Source organism: Gossypium raimondii, chromosome 3 (genome assembly GCF_025698545.1).
Source record: "Gossypium raimondii isolate GPD5lz chromosome 3, ASM2569854v1, whole genome shotgun sequence".
Lineage (NCBI taxonomy): Eukaryota > Viridiplantae > Streptophyta > Magnoliopsida > Malvales > Malvaceae > Gossypium > Gossypium raimondii.
Genome location: NC_068567.1, coordinates 62,829,516 through 62,841,919, shown reverse-complemented (window position 1 = coordinate 62,841,919; position 12,404 = coordinate 62,829,516). Strand labels below are relative to the sequence as shown.

The window sequence follows — 12,404 nt, the reverse complement described above, 5'->3', positions numbered from 1 at the left end:
CGCTATTGGAAAAAAAAAAAAAAGAGAAAGAATATAATCGCATTGGAGGCCGAAAGAGACCGATTCCTCTTTCTCTGCCAAGGGAGAGAGATTTGAGACGATGACTGAAATTTCAAGAAGTAGATCGCCCCGTTTCTTACTGTTTTTCGCTTGCGTTTCTCTACACTTTATATCAGGTTTGCTTCTTAGATCGCTTATACTCATCATTTTTCTAAAGAATTTTTATGTTTTTTGAATTGTATTATCAAATTATTCTGGTCGAATTTCGAATCATTAATGGCTTGGAAATTGAGTTTATTCTATTGCTGATTTATGCAGTTGATTTGTTCGTTGAGATCGGACAATTTTTATGTACCGAGTCATGCAAATCTCACATTTAGTTTTGTTTGATTACTTCATGAAAACTTTCTATGTTTTCTGTCTTTACTATTGTTTAATATTCTCTATTTGGTTGTTGATAAAATTAGCATCTAATGAACATGAAAATAGAGCAATTTTTTTGTTTCTTTTTCTCTTCTTTCGGGGAAGGATGGAAATTGGGGAAGGATTCTTCTTTTTAAATTTAAATTGCAAAGCTTCTTTTGTTTCGGTTGTGAGAATTTGTTACTAGGAGGAATTTTAGCCATAAAGATAGATTTTTTTACTTGTAAGTTGAAAGAAATAGATCTGCTATTTAGTGGTTTAAGTAGGCAATTAGTATGTTTAATTGTTTATAGCATGATCAAACTAAGTTGGGCTTGAAATCCAACCTACTTGTACAGATTTCCATGAAATTTTAGGAAATTATGATGATTTATTAAATGGAGTTCACATGGAACTATGTTATCATGCATAACTGATCTAGATAATTGTAGATTTGTTGCCGACATTGCATGAAGATGGTTCCATATTCCTTGTATTTGGTTTACTTGCTTTGTAGCCTTACTTGAATCTTTTTGTTGAGGGACACTGATTATGTTGCTGTAATAGACTTCAAATTCTACATTGTTCTCATTGCTGCTTACCAAATTAATGAAAGTATTGAGCGAGTTGCTTCAATTTGTTTCAAAATTCAGGTTTTTCTGATGACTCTAAAGGTTCAAACAACAGCTCAAACACGAAATCTAATGCAATTAATAATACTGGGACCAAGGTAATCTTCATAGTGCTTGGACTTGTTGCGGTCGGGTTGTTTTCATTTTTCCTTTTCAAGTTGTGGCAAAAGAAGAAACGAGATGAACAATATGCCCGTCTTTTGAAGTTGTTTGAAGAAGATGATGAGCTCGAGGTCGAGCTTGGCCTGCGGGACTAGCAGCACATTGAGAACTGAGCTCATCCTAATTGAGGTGTGTATATAAATTGTCTTTCTGGTTCTCAATTACCAACATTCAGTGATCCCCTGTTTTTTTTTTTTGCATGGAGGAAATAAATTTCTTTTATCCATATCTGTATTCTAGTAGTTGGACACCACACATTATGATCTAAGTGTAAATGAAGAACATTACAATCATTTTCACTGATCTAAACTTTGGGGCTCACCATTTGGGCACTCCCTGTGCATGTTAAAGTTTGACACTCAAGTCTATATCCTTTTGCATCTTTGAATATTTGTTTCCCTTCCATGTGCCTATGCATACAACACACTGGTGACTAGGGACTTAGTTCCTTCATTGCTGTGGAATGTCAACCTTTGGTGTTGTCTGATTCTTGACAATCATTTGCTTCATGTTGAATTTTTCCGTTGATACCTTCTGCAATGATTGTTGTTATGTGGTTTTACATTAAAGAAAATTAGAAAGATAGAAAATCGAATGACTAGAAAAATAGAAAGAAAGAAAATATATTCTCTTTCCATTTGTGTGCTTGGTACGAAGGATGGAGGATTGAAAGAAAAAGTAATTTAATATCTATTCATTGCTTGGTAGAGTTGAAAAATGCATAAATTTGAAATAAGTTACATCTCTCTCTTATTTTCTCTTGTCTTATCATTCTAATTTAGAATGATTTGTTTTTATGCATTAAGATGGAAAATTGTAATCTCTCTTGTTTTCTTTTCTTTTCTTTTCTACCAAACACAAACACAAACTTTTTTTTTTCCTCACTTTTCCACTCAACCAAGCACAAATTTTATGTTTTCTTCATTTATCTGTTGACACCAAGTTTAATTGCTCTTTGATGTACAGGCTTAAATGGCAACAGTGGCTTGTGTGTTGTTTAGGAATCTCATTTTTATGAAGGACAATGTCAGGATTTTAGGCATATGCTGTGGTGAGGTCTGATAATTTTTCAACCTTAAAGTTGTACTATTTGTAATGATATGTTGAAATGGAATTTATTATGAATTTAAGTTTTTTGTGGATGATTAGAAATGGGGTTGGTCGGTTACCATTTTGTACAAGATGTTTGAAAGAAGTTAGTTCATTGTTTGTAAATAAGTCATTTTTACATCCATTCTCATTTTTAGAGATGAAAATATGTTAGACAATTTCCTACCCAACTATGATTTAATATAAAAAAAAAGAGTGTGGCTAACAAAATAATTAGATAGTGTTACGTGATATATAACATGTATTTTATGCTGGTATATATGGATCAAACGGATAGAATTATTATTAGAAGGATTAGTTTGCTTTTTCATCTAATATACAATGATCAATTTGTTATTTTTTAATAAAATGAATAAAATGTAATTCAATTCTTAGTTGAAAACTATCATTAGAATTTTTCCACTCATTCTCGAGAAAATCTGGGAAATCAGGGATGAATCCAAAAGTAACAGGAAAACTCGGGACGAATGACAGATGGAATTTAACCTAAAAAACTTTCTTATAAGAATTTCATGGAAGTGGATATTTTACCGCACAAATATATAATGAAAATTTATAGTTGAAAGTAGGAACACAGTATTATACTATGCATGCCAATTAAAATTTTATTAATATTTCTGTATGAATTAGATTCACAATGGTTCAAGAAAATTATTAATAAAAAGTGCATTGAATTTAAATACTCTATTTTTTCTAATTCAAATATATCAAACAAAATTAAATGAATTTATTAAAAAACACATGATAATTTTTGAAATGAAAATATATATGTTAATTTAATTTTTATTAAAAATATATGTATATGCGGAAAATCATAAATTTAGAACATATGATAAATAATAAAATATATGATTTGAAATTAATTAATGATAACATATGAAATTAATTAAAAGTAAAATAATTGTTTATTATGGTATTTTCATCAATCTTAAATCGGTGTAGAGTTAACTTGTGAAACTAACTCAGTCAACATATATAATTAAAAGAAATAATAAAGTATATATAATAAAATTAAAATGTACAAAAACATTAGAATAAAATTTTAGTAAAATGGTAAATTATATCTGAAGGTAAATATATATTATTGATTTTTGTTAAGTTATTAACCATGTAAAATATTGGATATATTTGGAATTCAAAAAGAGTTTTTTTATATATTTATATAAGACACATGACCTAAGATGTATATCAAATTCGCTTTTGTATCAAACCAAAGTTATTAATTATGGAAATATTATATTTTAGAAATGAATTGGGAAAATTTTAAGTTATTGAAAATAAATTAAATCAAATTTGTTAGAGTCACATCAATTAATTAATTATTAAAATTAAGTAAATATAATTAATTAAACATTTTCTGTTTTTTTTTTTGAAATTAGTACAAATAAAGAGCAATTACAACTTAAAATCATATTATTAAAACAAAATATTTATTATTATCCCATTCTTAAATTTTCTTCTACTCTACCACTCCTGCATGGCGATTGGGCTTTATTTCGCAAAAATTAGCATTCCGTACTGCTAATCGATCGATCATCAACTCCTTTATACAAGAAGATGTGATCTCGCACTGTTTATCGCGTTTGTTTTCGAAGCCAGCTTTTGTAAAAGACAATTGTCGAATTCATTTCAGGGGGATTTTTTTGTGGTGTTTTTAGGGTTCCGGCAGGCATGAAGCGGACTTTGGATCGAACCAAAGTGGTTCTCCGCCACTTGCCACCGTCCATTACGGAGGCCATGCTTATCGAACAAGTCGATAGTGCCTTTGCTGGCCGTTACAACTGGTTTTCCTTCCGTCCAGGAAAGAACCGGTTAGTTTCTCTTTTATTTCTTAATTACATTCTTAATTACACTTTTTTTTGGTATTTTATTATCCCTGTTTTTCTTGTTTCTATTTTTGTTATGACTATCTCTTTCTAGTTTGGTTTTCCCTCCCTTTTTTCAAGGGTGCGTTTGCATGGCTTTTTTTGTTTTGCATTTACTGCATTATTACTGTTTTAGCAGTAACAGTCGTTATTTTTAAATGAATATTGTTTTATATTCCCATTTATATTAGGTTTCTTATCTGCAGATTATGTAATTTTTTGGGTTTAATGCTAGTCTGTTGGAAATGGGCTTTGTTTCATTTTGCTTAATATTTGGCTTTCCTTTGCTTAATTGACAACTCAGTTTCAGTCACCTCATCATTCCTTTTATCCTCATACAAGTTCCTCTGCTCTTTGTAGGAGTCTGCCTCTGCTATAAAGTAAGTTTATTAACAGGGAAGGAGATTTTGCCATGTTAATCAAATATGAATGTACGATGTAGATACTGTTGAGAGACTAATTCATGCAGTTGGTCTTGCATATATTTCTGTTCTAGCTTTTGTTTAATTGTTTATAGCCAGAATTCCGTAGTGAGCATACACAAAAAAGATATTATCTTATTATAGTTTTCAAAATTATTTTGCAGTCAGAAGCATCAGTCTTGTTCCAGACTGTACATAGACTTCAAGAGCCTTGAGGATGTCTTGGAGTTTGCAGAGTTCTTTAACGGTCATGTGTTTGTTAATGAGAAAGGTAATTGATGAACTTCAAAGAGATTGATATAGTGTCACATGAATTTTTATTGCAGAGTATATCTCTTTTAACTAACAGCCAGAAATCTATGAGTTGTTTGGAGATGTTAGATCATCTTCATTGCCAAAATAAAAATGATTTTTTTTGACAGAATCAGGATCTAGTCTTGACAAGCTTATGAATGATCTATCATTTTTTTAATTAACCTGCTTCCATTAGCCTTTTTCAAAGTAAATGAATTATTTCGCTTCTTTTAGGGGCACAGTTTAAAACTATTGTTGAGTATGCACCTTCCCAATGCGTTCCCACACTCTGGGCTAAAAATGATGATTGTGAAGGGACTATATTCAAAGGTAATAAGCTGTCTTGCTTTTAAGTATAGCTCAACTCTAAAATGGATTGAATTTCTACTCATACATGAAACTATCTTCCTGTTCACAAATACAAGTCTTTCTTGATGAACATCTAGATCCTGAGTATTTGGAGTTCCTTGAATTTCTTGCGAAGCCAGTCGAGAATCTTCCTAGTGCAGAGATACAATTAGAGAGGAGGGAGGCTGAAAGAGTTGGTTAGTCACACAAATCTTTTCACATATGCACTCTGAAGTTTTATTATCAGAAAATGAAAACAAAGTTCTTTTTTTTTTTTGGTTACGTGACAAAATTTTTATTAGTGTGAAATTTGGTGTCTCTATGCATTGATATTTTTCAATCATGCCATTAATGTCTTTTTTCAGGTGCACTGAAGGATTCTTCCATAGTTACACCTTTAATGGATTTTGTTAGACAGAAAAGAGCTGCTAAGGTTGGATCACGGGTAATATATTATAATTACAGTAACAGACCAGTTAACAGTAAATCATCACTTCTGTTTTGTTTAGTATCATTTCTTTGTGTTTTATCATCAAGCCCTAGAGTCAAATAGTCATTTCTTTGGTTTGTTGGCTGCAATATAAAAGTAAATTGATAGAGTAGTACCTGTCAAAAATCAATCAATGGCATCAACCAATGAGAATTAAATTTCTGAAGAAACCTTTTTTGACGTACTATATTTCAGTCTGAAAATTTTCCTTTCCTGGTTTATTTTATCATGTGCTAAATTACTTGCTGATTTACTGTAGTTCTTTCATGTGAACTGCTTGGGCCAATGGATACAACTTTGGAATTCTAATAATATTCTATGACAGAAGTCACTGTCTAATGGGAAACTTAGCAGAAGAGCTGGTGGACAATCTGGTGGGATTCCAAGTTCAGCATCATCAAAAAGAGGTTCTGAAAAGAGGCGGGGTTCTACTACAATGGTATGCATATATTTGGTACTTAGTCAAAGCTCCCTTTCCTTTTTTTTTTTTGGGTGAGGACACATGTTTCTGTCCGTCTTCTCATATAGTAATGGTGTATAGATTTTTAGGTTCAATAAAGCACTAATGTGTGAACTGTGAAATTGTTGTACATTCTTGGCTTTTGCTGTAAAATAATGAACAGATGGTTTCATTAACATATTAGAGCACATTGTGCAACAAATGTAAAAGATCTGGGGAATAATTTCTTTCATATGCTATGTAAAGACGATGAAGTGTTAAATTGGATATTTTTAGATTCATTATGGATTTCCTCATAAAATGTTGGGAGTTTATGCATCATTAATACCTTGTCTTATATGGTGGCAGTATGTTCTAAGGGATAGCTTGAAAAATGCAAGTGGCAAAGACAAATCGACATACATTCTGGTTTCTAGAAGGGATGAGCAGCAACTTTCCAATAGGCCTGTTATTTTGGCATCATCTGTGGGAACTGAAGTATCTGAAGAGGAAAGTGGTAAATGCCTAATAAAAGTCATTATCATTTTCCGGTGTTAAATGAGCTATTACTCTACATTATCTCTTGTTATTTGTTTGTTGGCATGACACCAGTCAAAGAGTTTTCTTGTTTGTGGTTGCATTCCCAAGTTTCATGTGTCAAATTTAAAGTCTCATTCTCACTTTTCCAGGAGCTACTAGAATTACTGATGCTGATAAAAATAAAGTTCTGCTTCTGAAAGGGAAAGGGAAAGAGAAAGAAATTTCTCATGTGAGCCTCTTGTTCCCCTTTTTCTCATATTCTAGTGGTTCTACTATTCAGTCATTGTTTATGTTTCTGTTATTCATTCCTTGTTCTGATGGAGGCTTGGACTAACTGAATAGGGTGCATGAGTGCATACTTATGGAAAATGAGAGTGAGAATTTTAGGAGTTGTAGCGGGGTTGAGGGGTTTAACTTGCAGGAGATAAGAACATGGTTCCGCTCATTATTTGTTTGATCTTGTTATTGCTAGATGCTTTGTTCTTTTGGCATAGTTTGCACATGCACTGCACCGGCCCCACTATTATCAATTCATACAAGCAACCGCTGTAGTTCTCTCTAATTTCTTTGAATGTTACATTCTTTATGACGATGATTCTTTGCACAGGTGGCTGGAAGTATATTGCATCAACAGAATTTTACATCTCCAATTAAAACAATACTTCGTTCAACTCCTACCAAACTGAACTCACGACGCGAAAACAGAATAATCAGAGGCATACTGTTAAACAAGGATTCTCGTCAAAGTCAGTGTGCCGGCTTCCAGTCAGAGCAGCATATTGAGACCTCACATTTGGAAAAAGAGAGACGACCTACTTGGCATCCACATGCAAATTTAGGTTTGAAGGATGCATGCAATGCTTCAGATGGTAACGTTGCTGGGAATCACTTGCATGGTGCTAAGAAGCTAGAAAGACGTAGCAGAAACAAAGATAGAACAGATCATGGTGTTTGGACCCTTCGCCATTCTGATGGATCATGTGCTAGTGATGAGTCCTTGTCATCATCTGCTTCTCAATCTGCGCAGATACTTATAGATTCTTCAGAAGGTATGGCTATATGGGTCTGTTAAATCTTCGTAATATGGTTCCTTTTGGGATATTATTGTCCTAGGGATTGTCCATAATTAAGTTGGAGCTGATTGCTACCATGACACAGAGGCAAAATCAACCTGCATGTGTTTGTGTTATGTGCTCAGTTAGTAGCAGCAACTCAAGATTGCAGAAAACAGAGCTTTATTTTATCAAGAATAACTTTGGAGTTTCTTTTTCTGAAAATTGTCCAGGGGCTTGTGGTGATAATAAAGTTGATTTCTCAAGTGTTGGGAGCTGGCAAGGTAAAACTTTTGCAAGTGAACATAATGGTTAGTTTCGATTTTGGGAGCTGAAACTCTAGGTGTCTGTCAAGTGTATATTTGCAAGTTTCACATTTCATTTACTTCTATTTTTGAAATCATGCAGCATCCAGTAAGCACGTCAGCCGTCGTGTAGCAGTTGCCAATGGATCATCTGCTGTGAATGATGGGAAACCAGGGAAAAGAGCCAATGTGTATGGTTCTCATGAGGTGGTCAAACTATTCTTGAATATCTGATTTCTTTATTTGTTTTCTCCTACATTTTTACCAACCAAGTTTCTGACCATTCTCTATATTTGCAGAAACAAGTATGGGTACAGAAATCTAGTTCTGGTTCTTAGTGAATTTTAAAATGGTTAGTATTTGATTGTGAACTTTGCCATTTACCCGTAATAATTTATTTATTATAATCTGAGTCAATGTTTTACCAGCTAAAATTTTTATAGTAGGTTAGAGAAAATTGAAAAAACATTTATTCATTGAAAGAAAATAGGGTTTTAGAAGCTTAAAGCTTGCTGGAGAATCTCAAGGTAAGGGAACTAAAAAGTGTGGTGCACTTCTTGATAGCGTTTGTGAGCTGATGATCGTCCTATTGTTATAAATGATTTGCGTTGTTGACAATATCTTGAATTCAACATTGATCACAATTATCAATTAAGGGTATTAAATCTGCTTGAAGAGCAGATTCTCTTCCTCTTAGTTGTGGAAATTTTTGGTCTTTTTAGTAGCACTGTTAGCTTTCATTATTAACTTAAATTTCCATGAGGAGTATGTAGTGGTGTTGGAAAAAGCTTCTGATTGCATGGTCAACACCTTTCTGCTTGATTTGTTCAATTTCAAACTAATGACATTCATTCGTCAACCATTATTTTGCAGAAAATTGCTTAGTCAGTTGAATTTCAACTTCCGAGCATGCGCTTGCTTTTGCCGGAGACAGTCTCAATTTCTGGTGTAATCAATGTTTTGGCCATAAAGCGAAGTAGAGAAAGGCTGGTTCAGTTGAAGAGGTTGCAGATACTATTTTAAATTAATACTTGGTTGATGAAAATCTCAATGTTAATAATACTTGATGGATTGAAGAAACCTTGATCTTGGTCAAAGATGGCACAGCATATAAGGAACAAAAAAAAACATAGAGAAATAAAAGGCTATTATCGTCACAGCTTCCTGGTGTGGTTGAATATTCATAATCCTCTGACTTGTGCCATTGGGGTTGATTTCTTGCTTTAGCTTAGCTGGAACTGTAAATATAAATCTAGAGAATTTGTCTTTTGTCTAGATTATAGTCATTATAATTATAAAGCCTCTTGTGGCGCTGTCTACCATATATGTCTATTTTTAAGACTATAAACAGAGTTGGCACTTGTCTCCCTGGTATTTGAGTGAAGGGGAACATTTACCCACAGTTTTAGGGAACTGGAGTGATTTAGACAAGTAAATTAATTTACTTTCTTACCTAACTAAATGATTTCTATTTAGAGCTAAAAACTTTTGACTTTAGACCACAAACCAATTATATTCCTAACAAAATTAAATAAAAAAGGGACATTGAAGTTCAAGACTTTATAATAAAACCAACCTATGTCACCTAATTTTGTGGAAATCGTTTCCACATTAGCTATAAAATTTCGTTGCCATTGAAAAATTTTAATTTCATTTTAACATTATAATGTTTTTTATATTCCTTTGGGGAAAAATTTGGATTTGGATTTTATTTATTATAAGAATGAGATACATATGTACAAATTCATTTTAAGATTATCATAATAAATGTTATATTTTAAATAATTTATATTATTTTTGAAACTTAAAATTTAAAATCTTAGTTTCCTATGGCTACTTCAATAAATTTGTTGAAAATGCCAAATTTTACTAAGCTGCATTGATACAACACAATAAAAGAAAGATTTTCCCTTTTATCACATCAATGCTACTACAAAAACAAAGACAATAAAAGCAGTCAATTATTAACCAAGGTTGTTTTTCTTTTACTAAGCGAAACAACAATGCATACTCAAAAAGGCTATATAAAAATTTATTGTAAATAAATAATATGACACACTAAAGTCTAAAAAGTTTCTTCCATACTTTTAGGATCTTGCCTTTAAAGTTCTTCTTCTTCCCATTCTTCATCAACAAAAGGTGATCCCAAGCTCATACACGGGTCGTAGATCCTACAGTACCTTTCAGAAACAGAAGAAGATCTTCTCATCGAGAATGCTCTCTTCACAGCAACCTGGAGCTGCAATGCATAGGCTGAAGAAACCGAGTTGTTTCTTCTCAGTTTGGGACCAAACATTTCACAATTGTTGCTTCCTTGTTCATCTAATTCTTGCTCGTGTATTGGGGTTTGAGTTCTTGGTAAACTGGTCCATTTCTGGGTTCTTCACTATGGGGTTTAAGGTTTCTGCGAGTTGGATAATATCTAAAGAGTCCATGGACCTTGTATTTTCATTGCCACCAACATAATATGTGTGAATATATATATACATACGTATAATCTGGATCTCAAAGTGGGAGTCTAATAATCAAATGAGTACAGGATTAGAAAAATACCAATATAAAAGTATAAAATTCAGAATCTCAGTTGCAGCTGCATGCCTTTGACTCAGGCTTGTGGTTTGGAGCACAAGCTTTTGTAGTGGATCTGTAAACAAGTTATAACTAATGCAATAAATGTAGAGTTCCTCATTGCATCATCAAGTATCATCGATAAAATCACCTTCACATGCATTGACAAATGGCATCTCATAGGTAATAATATAAGAGATCAGATAAAACGGGATATCAGTAACCTTATAATCAAGACTAATCCACGTCTTAAGCAGATGAGGCGAGGCAACTTCATTTTAGGTCTGTTTAATGGAAATAAAACAGTATGATCTTGTAGTAAAGTAAAAAAGATTCCTTTTTGTTGGTAAGGCCTAAAGTCCCAAGAATATGATAATTTTCCACTCTGTAATTGCATACCTAAAGTCCTACTTTCTTTTATTATTATTAGTATTAGTATTAGTATTAGTATTTTGATAATTGGGGATGGGGAATAAGGTTACTTAGAATTGAACCCAAATTCTCAAGCCTACAACATAAATTATTGACTTTTGTTTTTGCTTATTATTATTTGATACAAATTTAAGCATGACATGAATGAATCATATCGTATCAATGGTGATTTAAGTGTTATAAAATAAGCAATGGATAGATTTCAAACAGTATATTTAGAATGAAGTTAGGGATTGTATGATAGGTGGGTGAATAAAATTTAAAATTTTTGGAGCCCAAAGCTCAAAATTTTGTGTTAAAATGACTTAAATTAAATTATTTGCATTTTAGAGGGACTGAAGTTAGAATTATACCATGCTAAGGCCCCTGTGTACACTCATATTATTCTAGGAAGGTAGAGATGGGCTTCAGTCTGGACTCACAGTTGTCCAAAATTCAATTTTACCCAGGTTTTGGATTCTAATCTCGACCCACTTTTCATCCACTACCAAAGAAAACACATTTATCAACATTCTCAAACTATCATACGTATATTAAATTAATTTCCAAACTTTAAAAGGTTGTAATTGAATCCTTAAAATAATAAAGTCTTTTACTTGTATTCTGATTTGCCTACCACAAAAGTCAGTCACTTCAAGTATTACAAATTAACAATGGATTTGATAAATCTGAATTTGATTTCGTGTTAAACATAGATTAAATAAAAGATAGATTCATACCGAAAATCATACGTACTAATTACTAAACTGTCTGATTTTACTTTTTTCTCATTTCCATGTGGCATCTTTTACGTAGTCATCCACGAAATGAAATCTTTGTTGTGCAATGGCATGATGAAAAAATTTTGTGATAATAAAAGCTTTTGTCATAAGTTTCAATAGAGAGGGTGGGAGGGGCATAGCAGCATGATATTGCACATGTACACAGAAACATGGATAATAATCCTTCTTTTGAATCTATCTGATTCACCCATGGCATCATTTCTACACGCTCCATAAGAAAGAGAGAGAAGGCACATGGTTACAAGTGGTAGTTCACTGCTGAATCAATTAGCCCCAAAAAGCAAAGCTATGAGTGTGATGAAGATTAAAGAACTGAAATCATAAACCATTAATAAACAGCACTCTCTCCATGGCATATGGGAGTGTGTTTTTATTAAAAAACTTTAACACATGGAATATGATCTTTTTTGCCTTTAGGCTTAGTTCTTGCTTACAAGACTCTCAAAACAAAGACCTGTTTGTTTGAAAAGGAAAGGGGTTGCTTGCTTGAGTCAGGGAATTTGGTTGTGAGAAAGAAAAAGGAGAAAAATATATGGTTGGAGAATGGCAATTTGTTTGTTT

General features: G+C 32.6%; 2 protein-coding genes across 10 annotated transcripts; both read left to right on the top strand.

The window, feature by feature from the left end:
* On the top strand, positions 1-2,424 carry LOC105795512 (uncharacterized). The gene is made up of 3 exons (XM_012625181.2): positions 1-176; positions 1,056-1,325; positions 2,163-2,424. Exons 1-2 carry the CDS (start codon positions 101-103, stop codon positions 1,289-1,291), a joined length of 312 nt encoding a protein of 103 aa, XP_012480635.1. The 5' UTR covers positions 1-100; the 3' UTR covers positions 1,292-1,325; positions 2,163-2,424.
* A 1,317-nt stretch (positions 2,425-3,741) lies between these two features.
* Positions 3,742-9,523, top strand: LOC105795510 (regulator of nonsense transcripts UPF3). 9 transcript variants are annotated; one of them, XM_012625172.2, is made up of 13 exons: positions 3,742-4,117; positions 4,758-4,864; positions 5,122-5,217; positions 5,334-5,432; positions 5,601-5,680; positions 6,051-6,164; positions 6,534-6,681; positions 6,854-6,933; positions 7,312-7,753; positions 7,990-8,067; positions 8,165-8,268; positions 8,361-8,413; positions 8,935-9,523. In XM_012625172.2, exons 1-12 carry the CDS (start codon positions 3,978-3,980, stop codon positions 8,397-8,399), a joined length of 1,527 nt encoding a protein of 508 aa, XP_012480626.1. In that variant the 5' UTR covers positions 3,742-3,977; the 3' UTR covers positions 8,400-8,413; positions 8,935-9,523. The 9 variants fall into 9 exon arrangements, with proteins under 9 accessions (XP_012480626.1, XP_012480624.1, XP_052484753.1 ...); XM_012625170.2 differs by having other exon boundaries at positions 6,051-6,179; XM_052628793.1 differs by having other exon boundaries at positions 5,313-5,432; positions 5,601-5,668.
* Positions 9,524-12,404: the final 2,881 nt, after the last annotated feature.

Bases quoted from the DNA above. Each gene is read 5' to 3' on its own strand.
- LOC105795512 (XM_012625181.2), top strand. From the start codon at position 101: ATGACTGAAATTTCAAGAAGTAGATCGCCCCGTTTCTTACTGTTTTTC. The intron at 177-1,055 runs GTTTGCTTCTTA...TTCAAAATTCAG, and splicing joins TTCTCTACACTTTATATCAG to GTTTTTCTGATGACTCTAAA.
- LOC105795510 (XM_052628787.1), top strand. From the start codon at position 3,978: ATGAAGCGGACTTTGGATCGAACCAAAGTGGTTCTCCGCCACTTGCCA. The intron at 4,118-4,757 runs GTTAGTTTCTCT...ATTATTTTGCAG, and splicing joins TTCCGTCCAGGAAAGAACCG to TCAGAAGCATCAGTCTTGTT. The intron at 7,754-7,989 runs GTATGGCTATAT...AAAATTGTCCAG, and splicing joins ACTTATAGATTCTTCAGAAG to GGGCTTGTGGTGATAATAAA.